This window comes from Conger conger, chromosome 3 (genome assembly GCF_963514075.1).
Source record: "Conger conger chromosome 3, fConCon1.1, whole genome shotgun sequence".
In the NCBI taxonomy this organism is placed as follows: Eukaryota; Metazoa; Chordata; class Actinopteri; order Anguilliformes; family Congridae; genus Conger; species Conger conger.
In genome coordinates, this window is record NC_083762.1 from 41,457,797 (window position 1) to 41,476,133 (window position 18,337).

Genomic DNA, 18,337 nt, shown 5'->3' on the forward strand with positions numbered 1-18,337 from the left:
GTGCAGTGATGTTATGTTTCCAAAAACTGCCTGAGTGCCTCAACAACATTCACTATCACTGAAATAATATAAAACAACAGAAAGTAAATTATCCCTCTAATTAATGTATGCCATGCACATCCATAATTGAATTATTTGTTTGGAAAAGAACAACATGAGTGCAGTATGTTCTTCAAACTGCTAATAAAAAAAAACAGAAAAGAAACAGCATTTCTTTATTTGTGTAAAACATAGGAGACAGTGATACACCATTTAAAATATAATTTTATTTAAAATGTAAAATGTTTAGTGATTTTTCAAGGGCTGCTGGGTAGTTCACTCTGCAAAAGCGCCACTTGCATGCAGTGCATGAGTAAGCACCATGGTCTTAAATCCAGCCTGTTCCAGTGCCAACTATGGCAGGCAGCCCTGTAGCATCAACACTATTAACATGTAATAACTTTGAGTTTGTGTTAATAATAGTAAATTGCATACTCACTTGCCACACCCTTAGCCATGATAGCCTGTGATGGCTCACTAGGCTCTCCAAAGCCAGCTTTGTTCTCTGCAGTCACTCGGAATTCATATTCAACTCCTTCAGTAAGACCTTGCACTTGGTAATGGAGATCAGGGATGGATTTCTTTGAAGCTCTGCTCCATCTCATACCTTTTCTTTCTTTCCGTTCAACACAGTAGCCAATTATATCACTACCTCCATCATCTACTGGTCTCTTCCATGAAATTGTTGCTGAGGTCTTGTTCACGTTGTCAACTTCTGGTTTTGATGGAGGACCTGGTGGGCCTGTAATTGAATTTGAGCAAATTTTAGAATGTTGTCATTTAATACAAATGAATAAAGAAATAAATAAAAAGTTTAAATTAGTTAGACATACCAAAGCTATCCACCATTTTCACTGGTTCAGACAGTGTTGAATCACCAGTACCATACTGGTTCACAGCTGAGACACGGAATACATATTCATTGTCCTGGATAAGCTTGGTTGCAACAAAATGGCAATCCATGACATTTTCAGCAAGTATGGTCCAAAGAAGGCGGCTGCTTTCCCTCTTCTCCAGAGTGTAAGATCTGATTGGAGAGCCTCCGTCCTCATGTGGTGCTGACCATGTCAAAGTAACCTTTTGAGCAGATACACTGCTTGCTTGAATAGGTCCTGGTGGGCCAGGTACATCCAGTACTTTTACTCTAACATTTTCTTCTTTAATGCCAAATGGGTTGCTGGCAGAAATAGTATATTCACCAGAATCCTTCCTGCTGGCATACTTGATGGATAGTGTAGATGATGTTGGAGTACTTTCAATTTGACAGATATCTGATGGTTTGAAGTCTTTTCCACCTTTAGACCATGCAGAAGTTGGGAGAGGTTTTCCAAGAATGCTTGTTGCTGTTATCACAATAGTATCACCAGCTCTAACAGCAAGTCCCTCCTTTATAGTTGGATCAATTGTGATGGTTGGTGCCGCTGTTATAGAAAACAAGTATGTTTTAGTACACATGCAATCCATACATTTCAATATATTATAATTATGACACATTCAGATAAAAAGACCACTTACCAAATTCATCTCTACATATAAGTGTATCAGTTTGTTCAGATGGTGGACTAATAGCCCCAGCTGCATTCTTTGCACGAATTCTGAATTCATATTTACACCCTTCTTGAAGGTCAGTCACCGTGAACGCACAATCCAAAATATTGACATTATTAGCCTTCACCCAGACTTTTGCAGGCAGATCCCGTCTCTCAACAATGTAGCCAGTCAATCTGTGTCCTCCATCCGACATGGGTTCAGTCCACACAAGAGTTACAGTACTTCTTGTAATGCTAATAACATCGGGTTTACCAGGAGGATCTGAAAAAAGAAAGAAATACAATGAAGTTCTGTTACATGATAAATCTGTCATATAATGAAGTTAAAAGAAAAGTTAAGATGAATAAATAGTCTGCCCCAATTTACCAATTGGATCCAGGGCAACATGTGGTGATGTTGGCAAACTTGGCTTTCCAACACCTGCTTTGTTTATGGCCATGACTCTGAATTCATACTCAAGGCCTTCAGTTAGACCAGTCACCCTGTGTTCCTTCATTTTCAGAGGTGTCTCACTTGCTCTCTTCCATAACTGACTATTCCTTTCCTTGAATTCAACATGATAGCCTGTGAGGATAGGCAGAATGGTTAACAATACAATTCAATTCAATAAGTTAAGTAGGGACAGTGACAATTTGACTCTGTAAGTTAAATGCATGTTTAATTGGATTTTAGATGGGTGATTGACTCATGAAAATCTCCTTGGTTGCTTTAGCATTATGTTTGAGGTCACTGTCATGTTGCAAAACCATCCAATGAGTTTTCAGGCTGCAACTGAGTAGATGATTCTGTTCTGTTTCTGTAAACTTAAGAATGCATTCTTCTGATGCCACCATTAGTCTCATCATCAATGAAGACAAGGGAGCCAGTTCCCAGTTTCAGCTGTATGTCCAAGCCAAAATACTACCTCCACCATGTTTTACAGGTGCTTTAGATCATGAGTAGTTCCTTTCTCTCTTCACACTTCACTAATTCCATCACTTTGGTGCAGGTTTATATTTGCCTCAGCTGTCTAAAAGACTTCCAGAGTATTCCAGAACTCTACAGTTTTTAAAATATATTTTCTAGCAAAATCTAGCCTAGTCATTCTACATGAGGTAAACCATCTGAATTTATGCTGGTGTAGTCTTCTATTTATGGTTGTCTTTGACACATCTATGACTAAATTCTAAAGAGTGTTCAGTTGATTTGACAGTTGAAAACAAGTTTTCTTCACAAATGTAAGCATTCTTCGGTCATCCACTACAGTGGTTCTCCATGCCTAGCTCAACAGTGCATTCTTGCTTCCTAACAATGTATCATACGGTTTATTATACACACACAATGATTTGACTGTCTCTGATTAATGTATTCAGATTTTTAAGGCTGTCTTGCAACTGCTGTCAAACTAATGATGCCAAGAAACAGCTGAGCTGGCAATTGTCCAATGACTTTTGCTCCATTAAAATGATGGGAATATGTATAAAACGGGCTGCAATTCCTACACAGATTACCCAATATTGATATTTTATTTCACATCCAACGTGCTGGAGTACAGATCCAAAACAACAAATGTGTCCATATACTATTGTATTTAACTGCATATGCATGTTAATATCAGTAAACTTACAAATGAAATGACAATTAGAATGCTCTTCACATTAAAAATATTAAATATACCAGTAATTGGAGAGCCTCCAGTTTTCCTTGGGTCTGACCATGCCAATGTTGCACAGTTATGTCGCATACTCATAATTTGTGGTGGAAGTGGGGCATCAGGAACATCTGTTGAGATGACACACATATATTTATAAATATATTTATACATTCCTTACTGTGTTAGAGAACAAATATGCCCAATATGATCATACTTACTGAATGGATGCTTAGCCACAACAGGGTCGGACTTTAGGCCCTCTCCAACTCCGTACTTATTTTCTGCAGACACTCTAAATGTATATCCTGTTCCTTCATGGAGATTTGTTACTCTTATGGTGTTTTCCTTCACATCTGTAGCACAGGTAACCCACATGTTGGTTGTGGAATCCCTTTTCTCAAGAATATAGTTGGTTATTTCTGATCCACCGTCTTCCTTTGGTGTACCCCATTTTAGGGTGATTCCATCAGATGTGATTTCATGAAATTTGACTGGTCCTGTGGGTATTCCTGGTTTTCCAACCACTCTGAAAAAGATTGTTGATTCCTTGGTGCCACCGCTGTTTTTGAGAGTAATGGTGTATTTTGATGCATCACCTCTTTGGCAGTCATGAATTAGCAGAGTTGTGTTGACAGCAGTAGACTCTGCAGAAACTCTTCCAGTGTCTGTTAAAGTAACATCTTCACCCTTCTTCCATGTGACTGTGGGTGCAGGCTTTCCACTTATTGGGATCTTCAGACGAACAGTACTTCCTTCCTTTGCAATGTAGCACAAATTTGGCAAATCTCGCAAGTCACATCCAGGTAGAACTACAGGAAAGCAGAAGAGCTGAGATAAGTCAAAACAAAAAAATATTTGGTCATCAATATTTTGAACACATTTCTAATGACACTCACCAACAAGATCCTTAGCTACAATTGTAAGTTCCTTTGCTGTACTTTCTCCACGATCATTCACTGCTTTTACTCTGTAGGTATATTCCCTTCCTTCTACAAGATCTTTGGCACTGTACTGCATATTCTTTGATTTCATCAATCCCCTCCATTTATCTTCATCATTTAAGACTTCCAGCACATATGCAATAATACGGCTTCCACCATCACACAGTGGTTTCTTCCAGCCAAGGGTGCAGGAATCCTTTGTAACCAGAATGGCCTTGAAGTCCATTACTGGTCCAGGTTGTTCTGAATGGGGTTAAATCCAGTTTACTTAGTTTAATATACAGAAAAGTAAAAAAAAAAAAAAACATCACAAACCTATAAATAAATGTTTTCACTCACCTGTGGCCCTTATAGCATCTGCTGTCTCACATGGCTCCCCAATGCCATATTCATTTTCAGCTAAGACCCTAAGACTGTAAGACCTGCCTGGCACCAAGTTTTCAATTTTAAAAGATGTTTTTGCACAGTCAGTGCTAACAGTGGACCATGCCTTTCTCTCTACATCACGTTTCTCAACAATATAACTCTTCACAGGGCTTCCACCATCAATTAGAGGAGCATCCCAGGTGATATATGCACTGTCTTTGGACGTCTCTTTGACCATCAGATTGACAGGTGGTCCAGGAGTGTCTGCATAAAAACAAATGATTAATCAGAGCTCTCTGTATCAGTTTGAGACAAAATTGTAAACTATTCACAGAAACTTACCAAGAACTTTGACAGCAATTGTATACATCTTCATTCCACAACTGTTGTCCAAAGACAAGACATATTTTCCCGCATCATATCTGTTTACGTTTTCAACATATACCAGAGTGTCCCACTCAGTTGTCTTTATCACGATTCCTAGTCTGTCCTTAATATTAGTATTCATTTTTGCCCAGGTCACTTTAGGAGCAGGTCGGCCTTTCAGTGGGACATATAGTCTCATTGTGACGCCAGCACGGAGCACCAGTGTTTCCTTCAGCTCATCACTAAGCAACCCTTCAGGGGCAACTGGAAATCAAAATAATACAAAACAAATGTGTTACAAACTATATACTTTCAAGGAAGTAGTGGCAAAATACTAGTTAGCAAAGAGGATAGCAATGGTTGAAATGCTTAGGTTTACTGCCTTTACTGCCACTCTCTCTCTCATCAATACTGAACATACTGGAATTTATGCAAGACATAAATCAACATTACAGAACATACTGCAATTTATGTATGACATTTTTTTAATGTAAAACAATTTATTGAAATTTTTTTGAAACATACCCAAAATGTCCTTTGCAACATGTGTTTCTGGAACTTCACTTGGTTCACTGAACCCAACTTTGTTCACAGCAGACACACGGAACTGGTACTCAGTATTATCAAGAAGTCCAGTAACAATGTAGTTTGTCTCCAGAAGATTCTTAGGTACATTACACCTTATCCAGTCTCTACCATCTGCTCTCTTGATTTCAACCAAGTAGCCCAAGATTTCACTGCCACCATCACTGGCAGGCTTTGACCAGGACAAACTAATTGTACTGTGTGTTGTGTCAACAACCATCGGAGAAACAGGTGGGCTGGGGGGATCTGTGAACCAACACATAAAAGAGTGTTGTGGCGTAGAGTGACAATAAACATCTGTCAGAATTTATCAATAACAGCATTTCAATTACTCACTCAAAGGATCACGTGCAAAGGTGGCACTTGAAGGATCACTTGGCTTGCCTAAGCCAGCTCTGTTCATAGCACTAACTCTGAATTCATACTCTGCTCCTTCTGTGAGATCACTAGCCTCAATGGTTCTTTCTGTCACTGGCTTCCTGTTGAGTTTTGTCCAGTTGCCCTCTTTCGTTTCACGCTTCTCAACCATATATCCTAGAATGGCATCTCCACCATCATTAGCAGGTTCCTTCCAGCTGACAGTCATATGGTCCTTTGTAACATTAGTGATAACAGGAGGATCGCAAGTCCCAGGAACATCTGAAAATAACAAATTGCAGTTACTGTTTGTGTGTTTATAATGAGTATAATTATACTTAAATAAAAACAATTCTTACCAAAAGGATTCTTAGCAACAACAGGACTGGACAGAATAGGGTCTCCAACCCCATACATGTTCTCAGCGCGGACTCGGAACTGATACTCATGACCCTCAATCAGCTTCTCCACAGTGTATTCTGTGGTTTTACCACTGATTTTAGCTGTGACCTGAGCCCAGTTTGCCCTGCTAGTTTCACGTTTATCTACAATATAGTTTGTGATATTAGAGCCGCCATCTGCAGTAGGTGGTTCCCAAAGTAGATGGACACGATCTGATGACACATCCCCAAATTTCATAGAAGCTGGTGGACCGGGTACATCTAAGGGAAGACAATGATAAGGCAATTATAAAATAATCCAATGTACATGGAGTACTAACTTAGTACAAATGTATTCCCTGGCCCAGTACTTACCCAGAACTTGCAGCTGAATTTCCCCTGATTTTGAGCCACTGGCATTTTCTGCCAGAATGGTATACTCTCCTGTCTGTTTTCGTGTCACTGACGACAACTCCAGGAGGAACAGATGTCTTTTCTGTGACATTTTTAGACCTTCAACAGGCTTTAAGACCTCTTCATTCCTCTTCCATACAACAGTCGGCATTGGTTTTCCAAAAACTTCAGCCTCAAGACAAACATTCACTCCAGCTTTTACAGGCAAAAGATGCTTCATTTGAAGCCCAATCTCTACTCTTGGTGGGACTAAAATGAAAAAAGAATAATTAATTATGGCAATACAATACTATCTGAAAAAGAATCAATGCACGATAGCAGGCAGATAGCAGAATTGGGTTTTAATAGTTTTTTGTGTCTTTAAAAGATAATTGATCTTACCATTTTCTGCTGAGACAAGGACTGGATCAGAGGGTTCAGATGGTCGGCTGATGTTTACTGCTGTCTTTGCAATAATTCTATACTGGTACTGAACACCCTCTTCCAGTCCAGATGCTGTGTATTCTTCTTTGGGGACATTGTGGGCACTTGTATTGCACCGTATCCATTTATCTTCAGGTAACTTTATGGCTTCAACATAATATCCAATGAGTTTGCTGCCACCATCATGTTTTGGTTTGCTCCAGACTAGACTAACTGAATTCTTGGTTACATCAATAACTTCTGGTTTTCCAGGTGCATCTGGGTTTGAAATGCAAATACAGAATTGGTCATTTACCTGTAAAAGTCATACATAATATAGAACAGAAATAGTGAAAAGGGAGGGTGATTACATACCAATAGGTGTTCTTGCTGTAACAAATTCTGTCTTTTTGCTTGGTTTACCCTGTCCAGCACGATTAATTGCTGAAACCCTGAAGTTATATTCTAGGCCTTCAATCAGACCAGCACATGGGTACTCAGTGGTACGAACAACAGTGTCATTTGCCTTAACCCAGAGAAGGCTATTTCTCTCTTTACGTTCAATATAATATCCAGTGATTGGGCTGCCACCATCAGATTCTGGTCTGTCCCAGGCCACAAACATGCAGTCCTTGTTGACTTTGTTGACATGGCAGTTCAGAGGTTCACCAGGGACATCTGAAAATACACACATTTTTAAACTCTGTATATGTGCACAACACATTTGTTTTACATATATACATAAGACAAGAGCTCACCAAATGGGAATTTTGCAATCATCCTTTCAGATGTAATAGGGTCAGAAATTCCAAAGCGGTTCTCAGCACGGACACGGAAAATGTACTCCTTTCCAGTGACGAGTTTTCCAAGTCTGCAGCCAGTTTTTATGCAAGTTGAGACAGCATTGACCCAATCTCCTCTGCTGACATCACATTTTTCTACCACATAATTAATGATGTTGCTTCCACCATCCTCAATCGGTGCTTGCCAAGAAAGTGTGCAGGCATCAGCATCCACATCACTGATCTCAAATGGTGGCTGCGGTGGGCCAGGGATATCTGAAACACACATTTGATCATTATGACACCTATTACCATCCATCTGTTTGAATAGAAAAGCTTTAGTTCTGATTCAGCTCGTTCAGAGTACTTACCCAGTATGATGACTTTCAATGGCTCATCAGCTTTTCCAGTACTGTTCTCAGCAGAGAGGTTGTACTGACCACTATCAGTTCTTGAAACATCTTTAATAATGAGCACACAGCAGTTCTGGGATTTGTGCACTGCAAGACGACTAGATGGAACCACTTCCTCTTCTCCTTTCTTCCATTTACAGATTGGTGCTGGCTTTCCAGACACAATAGCCTCTATTCTCAGTTTTGCACCAGCTTTTCCAGTTACAACCTCAGGCATAATAATCTTTGGTGGCACTGAAAAACAATATGCACAGTTATTAACTAAAAAACACAAAGTAAAATAGAAAGACGCTTTCGAAATTAAATAAACTTACACATTTGCTCCTTGACCTCAAAGGTATCCTTAGTTCCTGTGGGCAGACTGCATCCCATTATGTTTCTTGCTGCAACTCTGAATTTGTATTTTTTGCCCTCCTTCAGCCCAACAACAGAAATTCTTAAATCTTTTACAACTGAGTATGGTGTCCATACATCCATAGGTTTAACATCCTGCTCCACAGGTTTTCCTTCCTCAGGTTCCTTAGGAGGGATGACCTCCAGATAATCAACTACATAACCATCGATCTTTGCTCCTCCATCTCTCAGTGGAGGTACCCATCCGAGAGAAACACTATTCTTTGTAATTTCCAGTACATCAATTTTCATTGGTGGGTCAGGCTTACCTGTAAAAAAAAAAGAATCAGGAAGTAAAGGAGGTCCTCTTGAAATAAAACAAGAAAATGTGTGTTTCCTCACCAAAAATAAGTATACTTACTGATAGGATCAGATGCCAGATATGACCTAGGAGATGCCTTTGGAATACCCGGGCCATACTCGTTAACTGCAGTGACTCTGAAATTGTATTCTGTGCCTGGTACAAGATTGCTCATATTGAAGGTTGTATCCTTCACGTCATTTTTGACTGTTGCCCAAGTCTTTCTGTCAATTTCTCGCTTCTCAACTATATAGTGTGTTACTTCACTACCACCATCATTTTCAGGGGCAGACCAAATGAGCTCACATGATGTCATTGTCATTCCACTGACTTCCAGACCAGACACAGGACCAGGAGTGTCTGTCAAAGAAAATATGTATATGTTTGTTTTTATGTGGTTTCACACATTTTATGTGTAGTAACAACAGATCTACAAACCTAAATAGGATCTAATAAATGAATATCCATGCAATTAACAAAAAATGCCAAAATACATAATAGGAGTTTTGACACCAACTTCAAACTGGTTGTTCTTGTCCCTGCTTGAACTACTTAACAGCTGTCTTGTACTTGGATTTAGTGCACATCACAAGCATGCACTCAACCCCCATGATGATGTCTTTCCCTTAGTTTCATACTGACATTATATTAGGCGCTCATCAGCAAGTTTAACTGTCTTGGTCAATGAAGCTCCAGCCAAATGCAACCAAAGAGGCAAGGCCTCTTATAATCACGCTAAATATATTGACAGGCGTGTCCAGCATTTTTATACATAGCACTATGAATGCTGGGATGTTTTATCCTTAAACAAGAATGCGCATTTTCCTTAAAGGAAAGTTACAAAGAACCCCTTCTTTGTTCAGTACCTGTACTTTACAGTGAATACAGTATAGCTAGTCTTCAAATGACCTACCTAGTATTTTGACATTCACAAACACTGCCTTCTCCCCAGCTGCATTGGTAACTGTAAGGGAATATTTCCCAGAATCATCACGTGTGGTTTGAGGGATGACAAGGAAAGTCATTGTGTCAATCAGATCCACATGACCCTTCCTGACAACATTATCAAGTCCCATTCTTCTCCAGGCTACTTTGGGAGCTGGTCTTCCTTTGATTGTAGCACAGAGTCTGATAGGACATCCAGCTCGGAGAGTAAGACCCTTTCTAAGGTTAGCATCCAAATTAATTTCAGGTGTCTCTGAAAGTGTTTAGACAACAAAAAGGAATGAGTGTGGTCATGAATATATACTGACAGACATTTTTATATTCAAAAGCATTTTATTTCACAGTGGAAAGGTAACTCACCAAGTATTTCCCTGGGAGATACAGCATCTGGGAGAACCCCAGGTAGGCCTAATCCAACCTGGTTTTGTGCAGAGACGCGGAATTCATACACCAGATTCTCGTTCAAACTTGTGACAGTGAATTCTGTCACGGCTAACTGAGCAGCAACATTGCATCTCTTCCAGCTCTCATCTGCCTTCTTACCGGAACCCTTAAGTTTCATTTCAACCACATATCCAATAATTGGAGCACCGCCATCATATACAGGTTTTGTCCAACCAAGTGTGATTGATGTCTTTGTGCTGTCAGAAACCTTCACATTTACTGGGGGTCCAGGAGGTTCTGCAAAAATCAAGCAATTTATATAAATACAGTTTTTAATTGGTGAGGCCTTTAAAATTAATACAAATATAAATTATTCAACCATGAAATGGTTATTGAAGACTGCTGTATTTTTCCATATCTTGTTCTTAACTTAGGATATTAGGAGCATGGCATTGATGCCATTCATTTTACTGTCAAATTGTCAGCTTTCATTTATGTCAGCTTTTCTATTTTTTTGTCAATTAGTTACAGTAATAGTTTGTCAAAACTATTTACACTATTTGCTAGTCTGTGTTATTGCTACAATTGAAGATCTTAAATGCAATAATTGTATATACATATACGTATATATATATATGTACTTTGTACTGAAAGTGGTTTGGTTGATCACACAGGCTACTATACTCTATCTATGGATAAAAAGAATCAAAATAATCCATATGCACATGATTTAATGTTAATTCTAATATAGGCATAATGGATTATACAAAATGCGGTTGAATGTGTACATACCAACTGGATCCTTAGCAGTGGCAGATCTGGATGGTTTGCTTGGGTCTCCCACTCCAATTTCATTTTCAGCCTTGACACGGAACTGATATTCATGGTTAGGAATCAAGTTGGTTACATTAAAGTGTGTCTGTGGGATTGCATCTTTGATGACTGGAGACCATCTGATAGCATGTTGTTCTTTTCTTTCCAGAATATAACCTGTGATGGGCTTCCCACCGTCATTCTCTGGAGGTGACCATGATACTGTCATTTCTTGCTTTCCAATCTTGGTGACCTCTGGTGGATCTGGAGGACCAGGTCTGTTGAACTGTGTTCTGGCAATGATGGCTTCACTCTCCACTGCAGGGCCAGTCCCCATTTTATTCTCTGCTCGCACCCTGAAGATATATTCATTTCCTTCAATAAGGCGAGTCACATTAGCAGAGTTGGTAATCACTGCTGTTGAGTGTATAGTCCATACCATTCTCTTTGTCTCACATTTCTCCAGAATGTAGTTCAAGATCTCAGAACCACCATTATCCTCTGGAGGATCCCAAGTTAATTTACAACGGTCTACAGAAATGCCAGACACTGCCAACCCTCTGACAGGACCAGGTTTATCAAGCACATTCACAGTGGCATGGGCTGTGCAGCTCCCTGCAGAGTTATTGGCAGTAATCACATATTTCCCACTGTCACTACGTTTGGAGTTAGTCATGAGGAATGTTGAGAAATCTGCACCTGTTTCAATATGAAGCCTAGGGCTTTTAATGTCACCGGAATCACCGTCCTTCATCCATTTAACCTCTGGTTGGGGTTTTCCTTTTAGTCCAGCTTCAATTCTGATTGAATCTCCAGCCTTTACCACAAGGGTTCCAACTAACTTTACATCAAGCTCTGGTTCCAGTAATTCTTCTTTGATTAGTGTCTCAGCTGTTATCACCCAATTGCTCTCCCCTGCTTCATTTTTGGTTTGTACCCTGAACTGGTATATTTGATTTTCAAGACACCTGTCAGCCATGAAGTATGTTTCTTTAATTGCACCTTTATGCAGTCTCTCCCATTCATCTGCTTCTTTTGGTTTCTTTTCCACATGATAGGCAAGGTTGCGACTGCCACCATCATTCTCTGGTTTTTTCCATTTGAGGAAGGCAAAAGTCTTCCCAATTTCAGTTATCTGCAGGTTCTCAGGCTCTCCTGGCTTATCAACAGGATCAACAGCAATAATTGGAGTTTTTGTCTCTATACCCAGTCCTATGCCAATCTTGTTCTCTGCACTAACACGGAAGAAGTATTCACAATTTTCACGAAGTGGTGCTTTCATGAGACGTTTGGTGCAATCAGAGGAGACCACTGACCAACCCCTCTGGCTGGGTTGCCGGGACTCAATAACATAATTCGTAATTTCAGTACCTCCATTGTCTACTGGATTCTCCCATGATACCATGCAAGAATCTTTTGTCACGTAAGTTGTCTTCAGATTCTGACACTGTCCTGGTGTGTCAAGCACATTCACTATAGTAGTAGCTTGTGCTTGTCCACTGCTATTTTTTGCCTGAATGGCATACTTTCCGTAATCTGCTCTTGTTGCTTCTTGAATAATCAGTTCAACAATAGGGTAGTTGGCCTTCATTTCAGTTCGCTTGTCTCTACCTAGAACCCTTGCATCCTTACTCCAGGTAATTTCTGGATCAGGTCTACCTTTAACTCGAGCTACAAGGTTTATAAACTGACCAGCTCGCACTGTCAAAAGATCCCTGCATGCAACATCAACACTTATTTCAGGTGGAACAAGAATGTCCTTAGCAAGAACAGTTTCAGCAAGGTCTCTTGGCTCTCCATCACCAATCTTGTTTGATGCCCTTACCCGGAACCTGTATTCTGTACCTTCAATTAGACCTGGTACTCTAAATGCACAATGCTTAATAAGGTCCTGATTGATTCTATCCCACTGAGCACTTCCTGATTTCTGGCACTCAACAACATAGCCTAAGACGGGACTGCCTCCATCTCTCAACGGTTTTGTCCAAACCAGGTCTGCATAGCTTTTGCTCCAGTCCTTCAGTTTCAAGTTGCATGGAGGTCCTGGACGAGTGACAGGACGAACAGTCTTAACTGGGACTGATGGGGGAGAAGGTGGACTTATGCCAGCAACATTTTCAGCAAAAGCTCTGAACTCATAGCTGTTGCCCTCAAAAAGCCCACATATTCTGTATTTTACATCCAAGACAGGAGTTTTATTCACACGAATCCATTTGCCTGTCATTTCTCTGCGCTCAACAATGTAGCCACTGACTGGACTGCCGCCATCGGTTAATGGCTCCTCCCAGTGTACAGTCACAGCATTTTCTGTGATGTCAGAAGCCTGTGGCTGTCCTGGAGCACCAGGAGGGTCAAACATAAATTTGGCAATAGTTGGTTGACTTTCAAGTGGTGCACCAATACCAATCTTGTTCTCTGCACGAATACGAACAACATATTCACGACCCTTTTCCAAACGTGAAACCTTAGCTGTTGTACTCAGACTTCCAGAGCTCACAACTCCCCATGGCTCCCACGGTTTCTTGCAGTCCTTCTTCTCAACAACGTAATTCGTTAATGGGGTTCCTCCATCATCCTTGGGACAGCGCCAGTTGATAAGCATATGATCAGGAGTAACGTCAAGGATGTTCACAGGACCAACAGGTGCAGCTGGGACATCTAGCACTGTTGCATGCAATGCAACTGTCTTGCTTCCAGCAGGATTTGCCACTGTAAGAAGGTACTCTCCAGTGTCCGTTCTTGTACACTCACTGATGCTGAGGACTGTTGATGTGCCATCAGTCTCCACTTTGAACTTGCCTTCACTTTTGATTTCATTCCCATCGGTGACCCATTTTGCAGTGGGGATGGGTATGCCTCTCATTACTGCCGGAAGGATCATTGTGGTTCCAGCTTTCACAACAATGCCTTCAATTAGTTTCACATCCACTTCAATACTTGGTGGCACTATAAAACGAGATAAGTAGATTAGTTTTGCATCTGTATGCCATTTATGTTGCTTTCCTTACAATATCAATAAATACAATGAAATAACAAAAAATATATTTTGTTTTACATATTATAATATTTCATCCTCAACAAAAAACTATGGGAAGATTCTAAATTTACTTTATAAATAATAACAGATTACAATATCCTGTAAAATATTACACCACTGCTATCCTGTGCAATAAAATATTTATTACTTCATGCTGACTTTTTTACCCCCCAACACCACCAAGAAACATCTATTCTGGTGTTGTCCATATAGCTCTTCATTCTAGTCTAATCTTTGTCTGTTCGTAAATAGTAAGCTAAAGGAAAATTTGAAGGATGTATAAGTGGGGCCCTACTCGGTGAAGAATGGCAAAGTCCAAGATAGGGAAAGTGAAAGGTAGTACATTCATTCTAAAGCCTTTGCACAACACAGTAATCCTCCAGAACGAGGGAGTGTTGGGAAAATAACTCACCAATTTTCTCTTGACAGAGAATTGGTATTGTGGAATCTGGACGGCTCAGGCCAATGGCATTCTGTGCTTTGACACGGAATCTGTAGGTTTTCCCCTCTTCAAGTCCAGTAACATGGCTTGCTGGATTGCTGACAGTTTTGAAGGTGGTCCAATCTTTGGCCCCTTCCTCTTGGTATTCAACTAAGAATCCAGTAATTTCACTGCCTCCAGTGCGTTCTGGCCATTCCCATTCAAGCCAGACTTCAGTTTTCTCTGCGTCTACATGATGCAAATTCTTTGGTGGACCAGGAGGGTCTGAGAAAACATTACATGGAAGATTAGATTTTTGATTAAAAGACAGATTTGTAATAAAAGCAAAAGGCAGCTATCGTATGCAATACTCACAGAGTGGATCAACAGCTTTGATGGGTTTACTTATTGTGGCAAATTCACTTCTTCCAAACTGGCTTTCAGCAGCAACACGGAACAAATACTGTGTGCCTTCCATCAAGTAATTTATGACCAAGCTACGTTTTTTGCATGATGCACAGACTGGCACCCACTTGTTAGTTGCCACATCTCTCTTTTGTACCAAATAGTGGGAAATGACAGCACCTCCATTATCCTCTGGCTCCTTCCATGTAAGGTAAGCTGATTCACTTGTAACCTCAGAAACCACAAGATCCCGGGGTGGACCAGGTTTATCTATGCCACAAAAAAATAAAAATATGTTGATCTTTAGTTCAGCCACAGTACAGCTACAATTGACATTTTAAAGAAATGTATACAATGCAAATATATTTTATCATAAACCTACCTAGGACAAGTACAGTGCACGTGGCTGTTTTTGATCCAGCTGCATTTTCAACAGTTATTGTATAATCACCACAGTCTGAACGGGCACAGTTTTTGATTTCTAATTTGCTTCCTGTGCCGGTAACCTGAATGGCAGCATTGGGCGGAGCATCTGCACCATTCTTCTTCCATGTCACTGTGGGGATTGGCATGCCCCTGATCCCAGCACTGAGAGTGATGAGGGATCCCACCATGGCAAGATGGTCTCGAACCATATTGGCATGAAGCAGCAGCTCTGGAGGCTCTGTTGGTTAGAAAAAAAAACATTATGTTACTCTAGAACATAAACACACATCAACATTTTAATATTTAGCGTATATAAATAAATGCAACGTCCAAATTACCAAGTCTGTCCTGCACTTTAACTGGCTCCTTAACATATGCAGGTACAGATGAACCAGCAGCATTCACAGCCATGATCCTGAACCTGTAAAGTGTACCATCTTCAAGGTTCATGACTTGAAGTTTTGTTTCTGGGCATGACTCCGGAGTCTGATTTGCCTTAGTCCACGCTTCCTCCCCAACCTTCTGATACTCAACAAGGTAGCCAAAGATTCTGCCCTTGCCATCATGCCGAGGTGGGCGCCAGGATAGAGTCACCGAATCCTTTGTGTTATCCACAGCTTCTGGGAGCACAGGAGGACCTGGGAGAACTAAAGGAATCACATGTTTCTGTTAATCCTTGGCAGGTTCGGTGTTTTCGTCACCAGTTCCATGTATTTGAAAAAGACTGTAAAATGGAATGACACTTACCAATTGGATCTTTAGCTAATATAGGCTTAGATGGGGGACTAGGATCTCCAATACCCATTTCATTCTCTGCTGTGACCCGGAACTCATATTCACAGCCCTCAGTAAGCTCTTGAACCCTGAACTGAGTGTCTGGATAGATAGGGTCCCTTGTTGCACGTGACCATCTTGTTGACCCAGTCTCCCTCATCTCCAAAATGTAATTAGTAATGGGTTTGCCACCATCACGAGGTCGGTTCCAAAGCACAAGTGTTGAATCTTTGAATACCTCCTTCACATCAGGCTGCTCTGGGGCCTCAGGCACTCCTTTTAAACAAGACAGACAATGTGATAAATAAAAATGTGTCATATTGAAAATATGATTGACAGTGATGATGTATGCTTGAATCCAATTTCATGCAATTAAAAAAAAAACGGAATTGCATGCTGCTTTCTAACATGTGACACATACTGAATCGATCTTTGGCTTTCATCTCTTCTGAATCCAGGGGGTCACTAATACCATACATGTTCTCAGCACATATTCTCATGACATACTCTTTTCCCTCAATCAATTTAGGCACTTTGCATATTGTCTTTGTGGTGGCAGATGTCACAGGCATCCAAACATCCCTGTTTGCTTCTCGTTTCTCAATGACATAGTTAGAAACTGCAGAACCGCCATCATCAAGAGGTGGCTTCCAGGAAATGACCATGTGATCCCTGTGAACTTCCTCAAAGACAACCGGACCTTCTGGAGGTAGTGGACGGTCTGAAAAAAGAGTTAACACATTTCTATAAATAACATAGAAGAATGTGTCTTTAGAAGAATGAACTAGCAACCCCACTTCAGTTCATTTCAAGTAAGTAGAAACAAATGCTTTGTAAATTGCCAAGCAAAATAAAAATGACTGACATTAAATGTATACCATATGTAAACCCCAAGTATAATTGTGTTTATCAAAGCAGCCATTGTTATATCAGTTTTTGATAGCTAAACATAACTGTTAAGTTAGGCTAGCAATCTGAATAATACAGCGCATTGCAAGAAGCAGTATTTATGTGGCTTATTCACTAAAAGGTGTGAAGTAATATCTGTGAGATGTATTTTGGATCTTTCCTTTTCGAGCACTAGGCAAAGAAATACAAAATTCCTTCCAGAAATACAAACTGCACTGGAGCTTCAGACAGAAATCAGCCCTACAGCTCTCATTGTCATTCCCCTGCCTCACTTCTTGAGGACATGTTAACATTCAATAAATTCCATTCAAGGAGAAAAGGATTCAGTGAACATACCCTATGTAATGTTCTAAACAACCAGTTATTGTCACGGACAATTTTCCATTTGAATACTAATTTCAAAGGAAATGCACTGGCCATTTGTCAATTTCAAAAAGTGTAATTAGATGGCACTGTAATAGTTAGATGTACTGTAGATGGTGCAAACTTTGGGAGTATAAGCAGGGCACTCTGAAGACCCTTTAAGTAAAACAGCAATAAGATAACCATGAAATGAGACTAGTAATAATAATACCAGTAAAACATAGAAATAATATTTTGAAAACTTACCAACAACAATCACGTTGCAGATCCCTTTGCGTGAGCCAGTGCTGTTCTCTACAAGCACACAGTATCGGCCACTATGTTCACGCTTAGCTTTGACAATGCCCAGACACATTGTTGTAAGGGTGTTTTTGAACTTTATGTGGTCATCTGCTTTCAGCTCTTCCTCATCTTTGAACCATATAATGGATGGTGCTGGTTTTCCAGTGTACCGACCTTGCAGGGCAAAAGTGTCTCCAACCCGCATAATTATTTTGTCACGGAAGTCAAGTTCAATTGTGGGAGGTTCTAAAAATTAAAGTACACAGATTTATTAAAGATGACAACCAAATATTTTAAAACAATTAAGTGATATAATTGTTCTGGTGAGGTTTCACATACCAAGTTCGTTCTTGCAAGTGATCGGTTTTGTACAGAAGGAGGGCTTTCCTTGACCTATTTCATTTACTGCACTGACACGGAGTTCATAAGTGTCACCTTCTTTGAGACCATCATAGGTATATCTTCTCTCCATCAACCTTTCCTTTGTAAGTCGGACAAATTTGTCCTTGCCAATCGGGCGGGCCTCCAGAATGTACATTGTAACTTCAGAGCCTCCATCATACTTAGGTGGTTTCCAAGTCAAACTGATGTAACCCTTTGTAACTGCTGTGACAGTCAGGTCCTGAGGACGGTCAGGTACGGCTAGATAATGAAA

General features: G+C 40.2%; 1 protein-coding gene across 9 annotated transcripts in view; it reads right to left on the reverse strand.

The window, feature by feature from the left end:
* The window catches only part of LOC133123816 (titin-like), a 195,261-nt gene that overhangs the window by 54,277 nt on the left and 122,647 nt on the right, over positions 1 to 18,337 (reverse strand). For all 9 annotated transcript variants that reach the window (XM_061234420.1, XM_061234419.1, XM_061234416.1 and 6 more), the window contains 30 exons: positions 18,022 to 18,324; positions 17,647 to 17,928; positions 16,550 to 16,849; positions 16,102 to 16,404; positions 15,693 to 16,001; positions 15,311 to 15,592; positions 14,899 to 15,198; positions 14,515 to 14,808; positions 11,045 to 14,011; positions 10,229 to 10,549; positions 9,837 to 10,121; positions 8,984 to 9,283; positions 8,544 to 8,891; positions 8,188 to 8,463; positions 7,793 to 8,092; positions 7,410 to 7,712; positions 7,014 to 7,313; positions 6,594 to 6,881; positions 6,198 to 6,500; positions 5,818 to 6,120; positions 5,422 to 5,727; positions 4,873 to 5,160; positions 4,504 to 4,794; positions 4,120 to 4,407; positions 3,442 to 4,032; positions 3,247 to 3,351; positions 1,957 to 2,154; positions 1,555 to 1,851; positions 873 to 1,460; positions 479 to 781 (listed from right to left, as the gene is read on the reverse strand). In XM_061234420.1, the coding sequence (XP_061090404.1) occupies positions 479 to 781; positions 873 to 1,460; positions 1,555 to 1,851; positions 1,957 to 2,154; positions 3,247 to 3,351; positions 3,442 to 4,032; positions 4,120 to 4,407; positions 4,504 to 4,794; positions 4,873 to 5,160; positions 5,422 to 5,727; positions 5,818 to 6,120; positions 6,198 to 6,500; positions 6,594 to 6,881; positions 7,014 to 7,313; positions 7,410 to 7,712; positions 7,793 to 8,092; positions 8,188 to 8,463; positions 8,544 to 8,891; positions 8,984 to 9,283; positions 9,837 to 10,121; positions 10,229 to 10,549; positions 11,045 to 14,011; positions 14,515 to 14,808; positions 14,899 to 15,198; positions 15,311 to 15,592; positions 15,693 to 16,001; positions 16,102 to 16,404; positions 16,550 to 16,849; positions 17,647 to 17,928; positions 18,022 to 18,324 (11,922 nt within the window). The remainder of the gene's footprint in view (positions 1 to 478; positions 782 to 872; positions 1,461 to 1,554; positions 1,852 to 1,956; positions 2,155 to 3,246; positions 3,352 to 3,441; positions 4,033 to 4,119; positions 4,408 to 4,503; positions 4,795 to 4,872; positions 5,161 to 5,421; positions 5,728 to 5,817; positions 6,121 to 6,197; positions 6,501 to 6,593; positions 6,882 to 7,013; positions 7,314 to 7,409; positions 7,713 to 7,792; positions 8,093 to 8,187; positions 8,464 to 8,543; positions 8,892 to 8,983; positions 9,284 to 9,836; positions 10,122 to 10,228; positions 10,550 to 11,044; positions 14,012 to 14,514; positions 14,809 to 14,898; positions 15,199 to 15,310; positions 15,593 to 15,692; positions 16,002 to 16,101; positions 16,405 to 16,549; positions 16,850 to 17,646; positions 17,929 to 18,021; positions 18,325 to 18,337) is intronic.